This window comes from Simochromis diagramma, unplaced genomic scaffold (genome assembly GCF_900408965.1).
Source record: "Simochromis diagramma unplaced genomic scaffold, fSimDia1.1 OVJJ01000545.1, whole genome shotgun sequence".
Lineage (NCBI taxonomy): Eukaryota > Metazoa > Chordata > Actinopteri > Cichliformes > Cichlidae > Simochromis > Simochromis diagramma.
The window spans coordinates 8,046,555-8,062,332 of NW_024387371.1; the positions used below are offsets into that span (position 1 = coordinate 8,046,555).

Below are 15,778 nucleotides of genomic sequence, written 5' to 3' on the forward strand. Positions count from 1 at the left end.
TTATAGGTTTCTATTAGTAATCACTACAGGTAAAACGTCCTTTTTTGTGGACAAGAGATTTTCTTGGAATTTCTTTGAATTAACAGAAACTTTCTGTTTCTATAATTCTGTATATTTCGGGATCACGTGGGCAGTAATCCTGGTTCTGAGCCTTGTTGTGCTGAAGATTTCTTCCTGTTAGTAAGGGAATAAATAAATATGAATTCTCTTTCTCTCATTCTAATATTACACATTATATATCTTTTAGCGATTTGATTCCAGATTGACATTTCTCATTTAATTGCTCTTACAGTGAATGATTATTTTTATTGGCTCTGTTTATCAATACTGACAGCCAAAGTTCTGTCAGAAACATGAAAAAAGTAAAAGTGTATCAAAAATGATTCAGCAGAATAAAAATAACTTTCACAAAGGAAAAGGTGTAAAAATGGAATATACAATAATTGTATACAATAACATGAGAATGAGAGCAATTGTTTTTCTTTTTTTTTGTGGCATTTGCTCATTTTTATTTTAATTAGATACTTTTATTCTTAAGTTAAAATGATCAACTTCCGGTCTTTCTTTTACCTACTAGCGCAACTTTACACAGCAGAGTGCAGATGAATTAATTTGAGGAACAGGTACTAGTCTGACACAAAGCCATTGGTCATTACACTCACATAAACTACACCGTAAACCCACGAAGTGGGCTTAAAACATGAAATCCACTGATCAAATAGGCTAGCTAGAGGTCAAAGGTCATCTCCCTCCTCTTTGACACTGGCATAAGCCCAACTGAGCTGTACCTCCTGGTTTGTTTGTGCCTGCATCATCCTGCCACCTGCTGGTCGACCTGCTGTCGGTCACAAGCTTTCATCAATCTTTCCTGCAAACTTAGACTCAGTGGTCCGCAATAACCACACAAATAACAGACAGAACTATGTTAGACTGCAGGAGGGGGGCTGGTTATGTCTTCTGTCTCTCCAGCCTCATCTCCATCTGTCTGCCTCACAGTCTGCACCTGCTGTTACATGCAGGCTGCAGAGAGAGAGAGAGAGAGAAGGTGTTCTCTCCTTATTAAACATCCTAAATATGAATATGACAGCTTGATAAATGCTGTGTCCTTACTTTAATCACAGAAAGGCCGTGCTTGTGGGGCCTTCTGACAGAACTGCTTCCTTCCATTTTTTCCACTGCAAAAGAAACTGTATTTAAAGTCCTCTGTTCTCAGAGCAGCTTTTCTACTAAGGAGCTGTCCAAACAGCAATGGTGCTTTGTTCATAACTTTTGTCTTTTTTTAGCCTTAATTTCAAAACATCACAGTTCGGAGAGTTTTCTTAGATTCGCATTTCACTACAGAAGCTACTTTTTGCACCAGAAACACTGAGTTAAAAAAAAAAGAAGTGGCTGCTGTGGACAAGGAAGCTAGAGTTAGCATCTCTAAACATTATTGCACAAGGAACACTGCTGCCGTGATGGGAGTTACTCCATCACAGTAATCGCCACACCGAAGCCAGGAGCCAAGTTTCTGAGCCAAGCATTCCCCACAGCATCGCACTTCCTCCACCTGTTCGTGTTCCTCCCATAGGGCACCCTGCTCCTACCTGGTCTCCAGTTAGCTCAGAGGCAAACTTGCTCCATGTTTTAACTGTGTACCAAACATATTCAAAATAAATATATTACTCGTAAAAATAAATGAATAAAAATAAATGATCTTATCATGTATTTTATCAATAGCTTTTGGGGCTTTTCATAGAAGTCCACTTCCTTTCTCTGTGTAACTCATTTTCCCTGAACGGGACAAACTTTATTTGACAAATTTAGGAGGCAGGGTAAACCCTGGACAGGTCACCAGTGTGCTGCACTGGTGACCTGTCCAGGCCCACATTGTTTAACTAATATTGTTTTCTTTCAGATTATTAATCGAGGTTAACTGTATCATAAAACCGATAGGCCTCCGTTTATCTCTTTAATATATTCATTCATTCATTCATTCATTTAGCAGCTGTTTGTCTACAGTACCGTGCAAAAGTCTTGAACCACCTCCTTTTGTTTCAAAGGAGTCAGACTTGTAATGTTTTTGAAGGTGACCTTTAGCAACGTTGTTTCCTTTCTTTCTATTTCCCGATATGCTCGTATAACGTAGAGAAAAGACGGGTGGCGCAAGACTTGTGCACAGTACCGTTTGGCGTTGTTATTGGTCACTCAATGGCCTTCATAAGATCGGTCTCAACAACATCCGGCCTAAAGTCGTCAAATAAACGAGCCCGAGAGTTTTTTTTTAACACGGTTAGCTTTAATCTTGTATGTAATCGACTACTAACACTAACCTAATGATTAGTATTATTTGTTGTTGTTGTTGTTGTTGTTGTTGTTGTTGTTGTTATATTATTGTTATTATTGTTATAGTTGCCAAAGATTTCAATATCTTTTCAGCTTCTCAGAGACCGTTGGTTTTTCAATACACAAAATAAGCAAATATTTTCCTTCCAACAAAAATTAGCAAATGTTTATAAACATATATTTTCTATTCATCTGTAAGCTCATAGCTTGTAAACGTAAACCACCAATAAATAAACATGCAAGAGTTTATTCTGAAAACTCAAACCGGAAGTCCAGTTGATGTTTAACCTGCGGCTAAGCTAACTCCACCTGGCTGCTTGCTCCAGCTGTTTTTGTGGTCCAATACAGCGTGTGTCACCGGTAATAAGTCTCTGTAAGAAGACGGTTGACGAAGAGCGAAGTTTGAAGAATTTTTATTGCTTCCTGGACAAAATGCAGCAGTTTGTTCTTCGGCTGTCTTGCGGGACCCATAGATGCAGCTGCTGACGGAATAACAGAAGAGCCAGCCGCCTTCTGACCCGCCTCAGGTCCGCCTGGAAGCGCTGCTGTCAGTGGCTCTGCGGCAGTGACACGGTTTCTCGTCTGGGCTTTTCAGCTGTATGTACCTCATCTCGCTAAAGGCCCGAGAGCCGCGGCTCTAGCTTGTCTCCTCTTCCTGTGTTTAGGAAGGGCCGTGAACCCTCAGCCGAGTGTGGTTCATAATATCTGTGATCTAAAGCATCAGAGCTCATATTTCAGATGAGACTCAGACTCCAGCATGCTCGTTCAACTCTCACACCAAACACCAAAGACTTGTTGATCTCATGAACTGTTACAGGTCCTGTACCAACATGAACGATTTTTATTTTATTACTGGGCAATAAATCAAACATCAGAGTCAAAGCTGAAGGCAATATCCTCAGATCTCTTGTTTTGTTTGACTCCAATAACTCCAAATAGAACATTTCTTCCAGTTTTTCTTGAAAATAACTGAATCAGTTAAACAATGTGATGCATTATTTGAGTAACTTATTAATTAGTTAATAGTTGTGAGAGAATTACAGTAAAACCTGTGTGCGTGTGCTTTAGATGATGCCTTCCTGGGGGGATGTAATGGACAAATCGAGCCGAGTGTGTCGACCCCAGCGTATTAGCGAATCGTCTAAGGTCAGTGTTATTATTGTTAAAAATTATCGCATGGTCTGTAAAGTAGCTTCAGGTTAATCGACTAATAGTTGTAGACAGTTGTCTATCCAAAGTGCAGAGGATCTGGGGACTGTTTTCATCCCTCTGGTAAGTTGAGAAGTCAGCTCATTTCTAGCATGAGAGACAAAATCAGACAATGAAAATCTCTGCAGATCTCTCGCTACTGCTTGTACAGTAACACTGCGAGTGCCAAGAACTGAAGTTTGGCAGCAGTTGGTTTTATCTGGGGTGTGAATCAGGAGGAATGTGCAAAAGTAAGCAGGCAAAAAGAAGAAGAAAGGCAGCCTGGTTCTTTTCAACAAGGTTTCTGAGGAGGCTCCTGGGAGCGGGCACACAGCCGTTTGGAGTAAGGAGTTGTGGTCAGGGTGATGTTGTGCTGTGTTTGCAGGTTTTCCGCTGCGTGGATCATGCTGCTGAACTGCTGCAGGGCCTCAACGAGCAGCGGCAGCACGGCCAGTTCTGCGATGTGGTCCTCGTGGCTGAAGACGAGCGCGTCCCCGCTCACCGAGCCCTGCTGGCGGTCTCCAGCCCGTATTTCAATGCTATGTTTACTTTGGGCATGAAGGAGGAGCACCAGCAGGAGGTATGCAGGCAACGCTGTGAAAAAAGCTGTCAGATGTTTCATTGATGCTTCAGGAAATTAGCTTATTTATGTACGTAAAATAATATATTAAAATCAATGTGGATCATTTGTGGGAGCCTTTGTTTCTATCTTAGTTGTACTGAAGTTGTAAATGGAATAGAGTACACGCATGTGTTCTTCCTATCTGCAGGTGGAGCTGGTCGGGATGTCCTTCGTGGGTCTGAAGGCGGTGGTGGACTTCCTGTACAGCGGCGAGCTGCCACTGGACGGAGGAAACATTGACTATGTGCTGGAAGCTGCTCACCTCCTGCAGGTAAGAAACCAGCGAGCTGTTAGGTTTAACGATGCAGGCCAAGCAGCAGCTTCTGGGGCTGATGAGGGAAAGGGCCAGAAACTGCACTTCCTCTGATGGCCACTTGGGGCTGACCCTAAAAGTGAGTCAATCTCAGTAGACTCCCATATTAAAAAAATACTTTACAGCATGATACAAAAATGGTTTTCATCTCCATGAGTAGTTTTCTCTTCATGAAAAATATACAGTAGGTGATTTTTTTTATAGCTCATCAGTTTAGATACTGTTAAGGCTTAAAGTTAGAGGGGTGACCTGTTTGACTGAACTTCTCCTTTTGGAGCATTTAAACTAAATTATCAGGAAAATAATATTTCTAAGAATTTCTGTTTGTAGTGCGAGAGGTTTAATCACCTGTTAAAATCACCTGTTTAACTGTTAAAAATCAATCGGTGGTGATAATTAATGTTACCTATAAAAACTCATGCATTGTTCAGGTATGGCGAGCGGTGGATTTCTGCTGCCAGTTCCTGGAGACAGAGGTGAGCGAGGACAACTACCTGTACCTGCAGCAGCTGGCGCTGCTCTACAGCCTGGAGCGACTCAGCGCCTTCGTCGACCGCTTCATCCTCAAACATTTCTCCATGCTCTCTTTCACCCCGGACTTCCTGCGCGACATTCCTTTCCACAAACTCAACTCCTACCTCTCCAGTGGCCAGGTGAGACGTCCTCACCACGGCTCAGCAGACGAGCTGAAATCAAAAGCACGGTTAGCATTCTGAGAGCCCCTTTCTTCATCGCCAGGTTCAGCACGACAGCGAGCAGGCGCTTCTCCAGGCCTCGCTGCAGTGGCTCAGCCAGACGCCCGAGCGGACCTCCCACGCCAGGCAGCTCCTCTCCCACATTCGGTTCCCTCTGATCCCGGTGGCAGACCTCATAAGCAGGGTGCTTCCAGATGTGCGAGCTCTGCTGCCCGAGGAGGCCGGCTGTGAGGCCCTGGTGGAGGAGGCGCTGGCATACCACGCCAGGACCAGCGCTCAACCACTCCTGCAAACTGGACGCACCACAGTGAGGGGGGGAGTGGAGAGACTGCTGCTCATTGGAGGAGAGGTACAGAAGCTGATTTCATGATTTCACGTGAACATCATGTTAAACCTGCTTTAGATCTGATGTCTTCACACCTGACACTTACTGTGATATGATTTCAGTGTTAGTATTTTAATCTTGAGGCTCGTGTCTCCACTGCTGTCTGAAAAGTGAAACCTGGAATTCACAGCTAGACTTCTCTTGTTTTTTGAGGTTTCCGAGCGTGGGGAGGAGCTTAGCGCTAGCGTTTCCTGTCTGGACGCTGAAACAGGGAGCTGGAAGGTGGAGACTGAGCTGCCGGCCCAGCGGAGCCACCACTGCCTGGCGGTCCTGGGAGGTTTCATCTTCACCGCCGGCGGGAGCTCGTCCAGGGACAACGGTGGAGACGCTGCCTGTAACCTTCTGTACAGATATGACCCCCGCCACAACCAGTGGACCAGGGTAGAGTGTAGAAAAGTCCCCTCCCTCCAGCCGCTTTGATAGTCTGAGGTCGTTTAGCAGCCCAGACTCACGAACAGCGTGTTTTTGCAGGGTGCCCCGATGAACCAGCGGCGAGTGGACTTCTACCTGGGGACCGTGGGAGAGTACCTGATCGCTGTGGGAGGGAGGAATGATACCGGAGCTTTGTCATCAGTGGAGGTCTACTGCCCTGCTGAGGACTGCTGGTCCTACGTGGCAGGACTGCCCAGGTTACTGCTGACTCCGCCTCTTTGATTGAGGAATATCTCTGATAGCTGAGCTGTGAGGACTGCGTTTACACTCCACACATGTAAAAAACTGTTTGTGTTTTGCAGGCTTACTTACGGTCACGCTGGTACAATCCACCGTGGCGTCGTCTACATCTCGGGCGGTCACAACTATCAGATCGGCCCATACCGCCGGGACGTCCTGAGCTACAATCCGTTGCGGGACGGCGATGTGTGGGTGGAACGCCAACCCATGTCTCTGGCCCGGGGCTGGCACTGCATGGCCTCCCTCGACAACCTAATCTATGCCATCGGAGGCAGCGACGACCACGAGGACACCTCGGAACGCTTCGACATCCTGCAGGTGGAGTCCTACGACCCACGCGGCGACCAGTGGACCAAGATTGCGCCGCTGCTGCTGCCCAACAGCGAGGCGGGGCTCGCTGTGTGGGCAGGTAGGATCTATGTTCTCGGGGGCTTCAGCTGGGAGAGCATGGCGTTCTCCAGAGCCACACAGGTATACGACCTAGACAAGGGGGCGTGGTCCAGAGGGCCCGACCTGCCCAAATGCATAGCAGGGGCTTCGGCATGCGTGTGCACCGTGAAGCCTCCGCCGCTGTCAGCCTCGCCACAGAAGAAGGTGGAGCCTGGGGTGAACGGAAGTTTAGAGCCTTCGTAACAGCAGGGATGGACTTCACATGCACTTGAGCAGATCAAGACTTTAAGTCTCCTACACGACTCTCATCCTCACCCAGAGGACAAAGTCAGAGCTGTAAGGAGGAAATCCTTCTGGAGCACACTGGTTAGATAAATGTTGACAGAAAACTGCGTCATGTGATCGACAGTCTGTCCTGAATTTATATACATTTGTCTTCAGCACTGGACAGTTTGTCTGGCTTTGTAAAGTCATGAATCGAGGGCTTGCAGCAGCTCAGAAACCAGATGGAGGAGCCATTATTCTGTACTACGACTGACACAGTGACCAGCGGATCCGCGACTCTCCAGTCTGTTTACAGTGCAGGCAGGCCACAGAGTCAAGCTCAGCCACAATCCCAGCAGATCAGCTACTCTCAGTGGCAGCCAACACCTCCTCATGGCGCAGCTGACGCTTTTATTCACATGTAATAGATCTCTGAGTATGGATGCCGCTTTGCAACCCTCCTCCTTTTCTTGCTGCATCTGACTTAATCAGTGTTGTATCTGTCGCTGCCACTGACTGTCTCATAACTGCATAGCTGTTTGGTGCTCTGTAGTTTCACTGAAATGTGGACTGTAAATAATGTGAGTGCAGCGTGTGGAACAAGACGTCAGTCGTCTGCTAATGAGCCTGATTTGTTGACATTTAAGCTGTCGACTACTAAAACAGATAAAACTGTGCACGGTTAAGGTTCTCTAGAAGTTGCGTATTTGGGAAGAATCACAGATTTGATATTCCTCTAAATACAGGAAACAGAACAAGCTGCATTTAAAAGAGTTTTTTTTTGTTCTTGCTTTTAGGATTAAACGTGAATGTTTTATAAAAGATGTCATCTCTGCCTTTGAAGCAAAAGCTGCATTCATTACTACTGCATTTTTCAGAAGTATTCGTCTGTGCATTTGTACATTTTTTCTTTAATTAAAAAAAATATTAAAAGAGCAAAGCGAGCTTATCATTGGCTCTTATCATTCTAAACATTTCATCGTTATTAGTAAACAGGTCACTGATGGATGCTCCAGCGCTGGTCGTTGTGGCGTCTTCTCTCTCAGGTGAAGGGGTAGTACGGGTGAGACTTGATTCTGAGAGACAAAAGAGCAATCATTGGTTTGATGCTGGAGAATGCAGCTACAGCAGGAAGGTGGTTGACTTACTCTTCAATTTCACAGGCCTTCCACCCTCGGTTCAGTCCCTTCAGAGCACTCATGTCTTCTTCAGTCAGACTGAAGTCAAAGATCTGGAGAGAAACCGACAACGAGGCTCTAAATATACTTACACTACACTCCTGAACTAAAACTATACAATTGCTGAGGCGCTGTCAACTGAAATTGAACTGGGGCCTTTTGTGTAATAACAATTTGTACCACACAATGGTGCAGCGAGTCAACCAGAGGGCCTGCCCCCTAGTGGTCGTTAAAAAGAGTGCAGGTTTAATACGCCCACCGAGAAAATCATGGTAAGCATCTTTGTCTCACCAGAGCGACAATGGTTTCTTACCTTTGTGTTTTCAAGGATGTGGTGAGGCTTTTCACTCTTGGGGATGACTGCAACACCCTGCTGCACGTGGTACCTCAGCAGGACCTGAGAAAAGTTCACTGTTACTAACTAATGAGTGCACACACACACACACACACACACACACACTTTATCAGCCTGACCTGTGCAGGACTGCGTTTGTGCTTCTTGGCGATATCAGCAATGACTGGGTCCTCCAGCAGCTTATATGGATCTGTGTCTTCTCTTAACCTGTGACACGGAAGGATTTATGAAGACGGGTTAAGAGATGAACAAGTCCTCTGTTGGATGTAGCTATTAGCTACTGTTAGCTGCATATATCTAAAAGATGCAGACCACGAAGAGACATAAAGTTAGCTCTACCAAATGGAAAGAGACAAACTAATATGGGGACACAAAAGAACCACTGAGATAAAATATATCTGCAACCTAAGAGGACCACACCATTATAAATAGTGCATGTGTTTATGTTTGTGCCATGAAAACCATCCTAAATATCAGGATATATTTACATCTATTTTTCCCTACCCCAATAGTCGAATTCCATAAAATAGTTTGCACTTCATCAAAATGAGATCCAGAGTCTGCACAGCAAGTTTGTTATGACCTTTACTTCCTATGAGTCAGTTTACTGGCCGAACTTTTAAAAATATTCAAAAAACATCTCTTTTTTATCTTCTCAGCCTTGGAGATATGTTATATATCTGTATATATAATAAAGGTTTCAAACATTTAAAGAACAAAAAGTTCTCCATGTCTGTTTTTCTGATTTGGTTGTCGGTGCGGATCATGAGGCAAGACCTCGTACAGTTCTGAGGGTCTCCCAGGTGAACCGAAGGGGCTGTAGGCTGTCAAGGCAATGTTCTTGGATTTGCAGAACTCCATCATATCTGTCTGGATCAGGTAAGGATGTAGCTCCACCTGTGGACGACATGTAAACGTACAACAGTCGAGTCGAGACTCTAAAATGTTTCAGTAGCTCACAATTTCTCACTTTACAGAAAACACATGTGACATTATCACAAGAAAAAGAACATGACACCGGAAGAATCTGCACAATCATAATAATTCAGCTCCGGACTGATTCACCAATGCAGGAAAACAAAGTCCAACTTTGAGCAACTAAATTGAAAAAAAAAAAAAGTTTACTAGTCCTTACTGAACACGGCTTTCCAAAACTCCACACTGTCATAAGAAGTCTGACAACTTAGTTCAGGACTGATAGTGACTGACTTAAACAGGACTGATTTCTGGAGAAACTGCAGTGGGATTGTTGCTGCTGCTGGACCTAGCCTGTTATTTGGTGGTTGGATTGGTCAGCTACAAAAGCTAATGGTGTTAGCAGCTGATACTTATACTGTTAAAAGGCTTTAAAGAGTGAAATAAACGTTTTTAGGCATCTTAGCGCTGATCAAATTGAATAACCCACTGATGACTTTTTTTCTTTTTTCGAAAATTCCACAAAACCTGAAGCACTTTTGTCTTCCATTAATAAAGTGGACAACCCTCCACTTTATTAATGGAAGTCCCTCAAGTCCCTCCGGTCACTGTCAGGAGGGACAGACTGCCTGAGAGGACAAGGCAGAAATTTCAATGCACCATATCTCCTTAACTTTAAATTGCTTCCATCTGTGTCATTAAAAGCAGTTAAAGTTACCACGATGACTACATTCTATATACAGCTAGCTGAAAAAATAAGAGATGTTAAATCATTTATTACCCCAAATTCTAGGAAAGTGTGTTACAGCAGTGATACAAAATACAAAAAATGAAGAGCTCTGATTTAAAATAAATGCAGGGATTGTGATGTGAGGAGGCAAACAGCACTAATGAATTTCCTCAGCAGCAGTGTGCTACCACCGCAATGATCTGAACTTGTTCCTCACACACAAAGGACGATGGCTATGTTGGTCTGGATAGGCTGAAAATGAAAGGAAATCCAAAACCACCAATCAGAGTGACTGATTTCAAATCAGCTATCAGCTGTTACACTTAGCAATTAATAACTGGCTCAAACAGACTGACAATAAATGGAAATGGTACTCATAAAATGTCTTACACAACCACGTGTGTGTGTGTGTGTGTGTGTGTGTGTGTGTGTGTGTGTGTGTGTGTGTGTGTGTGTGTGTGTGTGTGTAAATATTTAGACTTCTTTGTGAGGACAGAAAATTGGCTACTAAAGTTTAGGCATTCATTTTTGATGGTTAGGGTAAGTGGCTAGGGAAAGCATAATGTCAATGAGATGTCCTCACTAAGATAATGAGTGTGTGTGTAACAGAGAGAGATTAACCTATGTCAAAACTGCAGAAGCACACATTGTGCAATCAAGCCTTGTGTTTCAGACATTTAAGCTGTGTTTCTGTGATGAACCGTCTGGGGCTAGTTAGGTGCAAAAGCTTTGGAAAAGTTTTTTTTTATCTATAACATATAATGGGATTGATTGTAACCGTAGAAACAAACCTCTGGGAACATGCTACATCTTTGTACAAACACCAGTTAATTACAAAATGAACTAGGAGATGTTGTAGAGCTCGTGGAAATGAGCCTTCACAGCTTCAGCGAATGTAAATGGACGCATCTGCAGTACCTGATTGACCGCAGGGGGAACCCTGCACAGAGCGAGGAGTCTCTCCAGCTGCAGGATGCTGAAGTTGGACACACCGATGCTCTTTACTTTCCCCGAGGCTTGCAGTGCTTCCATCCCCTGCAAACACAAGACAACTTTTTACAATTTAGTTTGCCTGAAAAAAAATCTGCTTTTAATATCAGTTAGATCACAGATAAAAATGTAAAAGATTCTATAAGAATTTAGTTAAATGATGTATGGAGCTGTATTTATATGATTCACAGTTCACATCTGGGTCATAACTATTTACTTTGACCATTTTATTATCATTTATGGTTCATTTATCTGTCATTAACATTTACTCATATGATTATTCAGTGCTGTTATTCAAACAAGCATACAGACTGTATCTTCTTACCCTCCACACATCTACGTAGTCTACGTCAGAGGTCACTATCTTTCCATCCTTCCTTGGGAAAAGCTCATCACCCATTTTCTGCAGTGAAAATAAAAGTCCATCAGACAGATGGCACATCTTTCGCCACAGTGCACCCTCTTTCAGTTCTAAGGCTTTCATTCCTTTTTTTGAGCAGTGTATTTTTAAATACAACCTGACATGAACAACAACTCCTGACACATTACACCGTGTCGATCTAACAAAACCTAAGCCAGGATGCAGAAGCAGTATATGAAAAACTGCATCCAACGTTTCAGAAGCTCGTTCAGCTGTTTTTAGCAGCAATGACCTTCCCAGATCGATAGGTAGTTCCTCCTCTAAGATCACTGCCGATATCTTTCCTCTTTGGCATTTGTTAAAACACACACCTGAATATTCTAGACCAGCACACTTCCACAAGGTCTTCTTTTACAGAGGTGCTCATGCTTGCTGATTTGGTTACCAGCACCTAGCTCCTTGAATAAATTTGCCTAGAATGTCTTTATTGTTAAAGTGAGTTTAACAGATGGATACTGCACTGGAGTCTCTGCTTTTATCTCCAATTTGCCTGAATGGGAATTGAATACATGGTTGACTCCTGAAGGTCGACTATTCCAGAAGATGAACTTATTCTTAAGTCAAAGCCAAATGAAGAATGGCAGAATAAAGGACAGTGAAACTGTCAGAATTGGAAATCTCTGCTCAACCTTTAGGCCAACAGGGAAATGCACAAGATAAAGATCCAGGTAGTCCAGTTGGAGATCACTTAGGGACTTATTGAGGCACACAGGGATGTCTTCTGGGGCATGATGGGTACACCACAGCTAGAAAGGTTAAAGCACAGCGAGATAAACATTAACATACAGCAGCGTGATGCATAAATCTGGGTACTTTGAAATAATAATTCAATTCATTTTTACAGACAAAGAAAACCCCAACAATCATATGACCCCCTATGAGCAAGTGCTTTGGCAAAAGTGGAAAGAAAAACTCCCTTTTAACAGGAAGAAACCTCCAGCAGAGCCAGGCTCAAGGAGGGGCGGGGCCATCTGCTGTGATTGGTTGGGGATAGACGGGAGGAAGATGGGACAAAGACATGCTGTGGAAGAGAGCCGGAGATTAATAATAACTAATGAAATATCAACTCAATGTGGGTCCAAAAAAAAAGGTGACTGAAGAAGAAACACCCAGTGCATCATGGGAATCCCCCAGCAGTCCACACCTATTGCAGCATAACTAAGGGAGGATTCAGGGTCACCTGGTCCAGCCCTAACTATATGCTTTAGCAAACAGGAAAGTTTGAAGCCTAATCTTGAAAGTAGAGATAGTGTCTGTCTCCTGAATCCAAACTGGAAGCTGGTTCCACAGAAGAGGGGCCTGAAAACTGAAGGCTCTGCCTCCCATTCTACTTTTAAATACTCTAGGAACAACAAGTAGGCCTGCAGTGTGAGAGTGAAGTGCTCTAATAGGGTGATATGGTACTACAAGGTCATTGAGATAAGATGGGGCCTGATTATTTAAGACCTTGTATGTGAGGAGCAGGATTTTGAATTCTGGTTGTAACAGGGAGCCAGTGAAGGGGAAATCTGTTCTCTCTTTCTAGTCCCTGTCAGGACTCTTGCTGCAGCATTTTGGATTAGCTGAAGGCTTTTCAGGGAGTTTTTAGGACTTCCTGATAATAATGAATTACAGTCGTCCAGCCTGGAAGTAATAAATGCATGAACTAGTTTTTCAGCGTCACTCTGAGACAGGATATTTCTCATTTTAGAGATGTTGTGCAAATGGAAGAAAGCAGTCTTACATATTTGTTTAATATGTGCGTTGAAGGACATTTCTGGTAAATCTTACAGACAAAAAGTAAAAGAAAAAGATTGGAAAGGACAAATAAGAAGTTCGGACTCTTCCTCCTCATGCTGTCCCACCTCTAACACCAACTACTTTCCCACCTTGCTGACAATAAACATATCTTCACGTCGGATGATGCCCTGCTGCATCTTGGAGCGCAGAGCCTTTCCAATGTCCACCTCGTTTTGATAACTGTAGGCAGTATCTATGTGGCGGTATCCAGCCGCGATGCCAGTCTCTACTGCGCCCTGGATCGAGGTCGGGGACAGATGAGAGGACTGCAACAAGCAGGACAGTAGAGTTAGTGTCTGCTAACCTTACTCTTGGTTCCTGGGCACATTTACACCAATGCAGAGAGAATTTATGTGAGATAGATAATACAACAGATAATACAAAGTTGAGAGGGTCAAAATAACATCACAGATGTGCATGAAGTCAAGCAGCACCATTGGTGACAGTCATGCCAATGTCTGATAGGCCTCTTCTCAGCAGGTCACTAAACTGAACTTCTCTACTGTGCTTTTATGGGCATTTTTCATTGATTATCTCACACATGATACAGCATGATACAGCATGATACAGCATGATACAGCATGCTAAGCAGTACAAACAAACCAAGAAGATTTGGCTTCAGTTTTGGTTTGGACCACTTTATTAGTTACTTAGCACCAATTGTCTCTACCCGTGCATTGCACCCCTGCTGTTTATCAGCTTGCTAACTAAGCATGTTAACATTAGCTGATAACTTCTTGTTAAGATACTAATAATGGGTGACCTCACGCCACTGTGTGTCAGATACAGCAGGATGGAGGATCTGGATTGCCGCTTGATAGCAAAGTGGTGTGCAAATGTACATCAGTTGCTGATAACCATAGTTAATGGTTCAAGTGACAAATCATATAATATAAGAATCATCAGTTTGCTTTGTAGAAATGTGTCTGTTGAGCCACTCGATGATGGCTGAGCTTGGTGTTTGCCTGATCTAAGGCTTTTTTGGATATGTGTTAAATCACATGTAAGGGAAAACTTTGATCCAGTTACTGGCTTCATATGTAATTATAAAGTCCGAATATTAATTTCGACCTCTAAAGTTTTGAAACCACTGTTTGGATGCATGTGTCTTATTATTAAACTTGACTCTGTCACCTGAAAGAGTGATTGATGTCTGCCAATCACAATCAAGTCCTTCTAATCACCTCCCTTCACAAATATCAGTAAGTATGCCTTTAAATGCATGTATTAGAAGGCATTAGTAAACATATAGTAACTCTTAACAATACATGAGAAAACAGTAACACTGAGCAACTTCTCAAAGTTAAATGCAGATAAAGAAATGGGGCTACCTTCCATGTCCCAAGACCCAGCAGTGGCATTCGAGAGCCGTCATTCAGCTCAACGTTCCTGGCCACCTGTGTGTCCTCCACAGAGTACATTTTCCCCACCGTGAGAGAAAAACAACAAAAAAGCCACTCAGTTCACAACCGCGCACTGTCACGGCTTTCTTCTTCCTCTTTCCCCCTCAGAGTGCTTCTGCTGAGTCAGTGTCCTTCCTTTTTCTTTGCTGATTTTACTTTAGCTCATGTTTCTGACCTTCGCTCACTTGGTTTTCTTCTCTTCCACCCACTCATTTCCTTTTCTTTCTGTGCTATCAGTCCACAAGTTAATTATTGGACAACATGCAGAGAACTTCACTAGCATGTAGTATTTATCTGTAAATAGTAAGTGAGGAGGAACGTGTTGCAAAGGTCACTTCTCCCATCGTGATAGCAATACAAACACGCATGCACACACATGCACACACGCATGCACACACATGCACCTTGCCTTAGTTGCACTAAAACAAATCCACTGTAATGTTCCCGCTTCCACATTAGATGGCGATCTTGTATCACCGGTTTGTGCAGCCACATTTTTTAAAATGAAAATTATATATATTTTACATTTCTTAAGTCATTTATTGTAAGTTCAGATTTTAATGTCATTTTGCATTTAATACAATTTCTCATCGTATTAATTCCTCATGTCTGTGCTTGTTTCTTAGTGGTTCTCTTATTTTAAAATTGCTTGTATTTTTTTTACATTTATAATTTCACTTTTGGATTAAACTGATTTTATGACACCAACTTCATGTTTTAATGTAACTTTTGTTTTAATTTCATGATGTAATTTTTGTCTAATTACATTTGCTGTACCTGATATTTCAAACCCCAGGTTTCAATCCTGTTTCTAATCCACCTCATAAAAGTTGTTTTTGGAAGAGTGGTCAACATTTTCAGAAACTGATATCTGAGCCTGTATGCTAAAGAGCCTATAGTAGTTTCAGAGGTGTAATACGTTTACTCAGAATTTTAACACCTGACAGGTTTTTGGTGTTTTTGGTGGTGTTCAAGTAAATCAAACAAGTAGGTTCTGTTTTAATTAAAGAGGCTCAAATGTTTGCTTGTTTCAATATGATGAAAACATCTGCTGTGCTTTTTGTTTTTACATGACTGCACTCCGCATGGTTTCAGTTTGCTTTTTATGTTTTTCCTATTCAAAAACCAAAACCAAGCAATGCACCCAAGCTCT

General features: G+C 42.9%; 2 protein-coding genes across 7 annotated transcripts; one reads left to right on the forward strand and one right to left on the reverse strand.

The window, feature by feature from the left end:
* The first annotated feature begins 2,579 nt into the window (after nt 1-2,579).
* On the forward strand, nt 2,580-7,620 carry klhl36 (kelch-like family member 36). Of its 5 annotated transcripts, none has more exons than XM_040007904.1 (9): nt 2,581-2,922; nt 3,394-3,471; nt 3,899-4,093; nt 4,284-4,406; nt 4,880-5,101; nt 5,187-5,492; nt 5,682-5,909; nt 6,000-6,157; nt 6,263-7,620. In XM_040007904.1, exons 2-9 carry the CDS (start codon nt 3,394-3,396, stop codon nt 6,831-6,833), a joined length of 1,881 nt encoding a protein of 626 aa, XP_039863838.1. In that variant the 5' UTR covers nt 2,581-2,922; the 3' UTR covers nt 6,834-7,620. The 5 variants fall into 5 exon arrangements, with proteins under 5 accessions (XP_039863837.1, XP_039863838.1, XP_039863839.1 ...); XM_040007905.1 differs by lacking the exon at nt 2,581-2,922 and adding an exon at nt 2,932-3,142; XM_040007903.1 differs by having other exon boundaries at nt 2,580-2,922; nt 3,394-4,093.
* A 127-nt stretch (nt 7,621-7,747) lies between these two features.
* On the reverse strand, nt 7,748-14,941 carry zgc:56622 (uncharacterized protein LOC326033 homolog). Of its 2 annotated transcripts, XM_040007907.1 has the most exons (10): nt 14,554-14,939; nt 13,312-13,488; nt 12,073-12,189; nt 11,348-11,425; nt 10,951-11,067; nt 9,172-9,284; nt 8,507-8,594; nt 8,346-8,429; nt 8,003-8,085; nt 7,748-7,930 (listed from the first exon to the last, which is right to left on the reverse strand). In XM_040007907.1, exons 1-10 carry the CDS (start codon nt 14,641-14,643, stop codon nt 7,897-7,899), a joined length of 981 nt encoding a protein of 326 aa, XP_039863841.1. In that variant the 5' UTR covers nt 14,644-14,939; the 3' UTR covers nt 7,748-7,896. The 2 variants fall into 2 exon arrangements, with proteins under 2 accessions (XP_039863841.1, XP_039863842.1); XM_040007908.1 differs by lacking the exon at nt 12,073-12,189 and having other exon boundaries at nt 14,554-14,941.
* Nucleotides 14,942-15,778: the final 837 nt, after the last annotated feature.

Excerpts from the sequence above, each read along its gene's own strand:
- klhl36 (XM_040007903.1), top strand. The coding sequence starts at position 3,755 with ATGTGCAAAAGTAAGCAGGCAAAAAGAAGAAGAAAGGCAGCCTGGTTC. Across the intron at positions 5,102-5,186 it reads CCTACCTCTCCAGTGGCCAG|GTTCAGCACGACAGCGAGCA; the intron begins GTGAGACGTCCT and ends CTTCATCGCCAG. Across the intron at positions 5,910-5,999 it reads GCCACAACCAGTGGACCAGG|GGTGCCCCGATGAACCAGCG; the intron begins GTAGAGTGTAGA and ends GTGTTTTTGCAG.
- zgc:56622 (XM_040007907.1), bottom strand. The coding sequence starts at position 14,643 with ATGTACTCTGTGGAGGACACACAGGTGGCCAGGAACGTTGAGCTGAAT. Across the intron at positions 11,068-11,347 it reads ACTACGTAGATGTGTGGAGG|GGGATGGAAGCACTGCAAGC; the intron begins GTAAGAAGATAC and ends TTGTGTTTGCAG. Across the intron at positions 7,931-8,002 it reads AAGGCCTGTGAAATTGAAGA|AATCAAGTCTCACCCGTACT; the intron begins GTAAGTCAACCA and ends TTTGTCTCTCAG.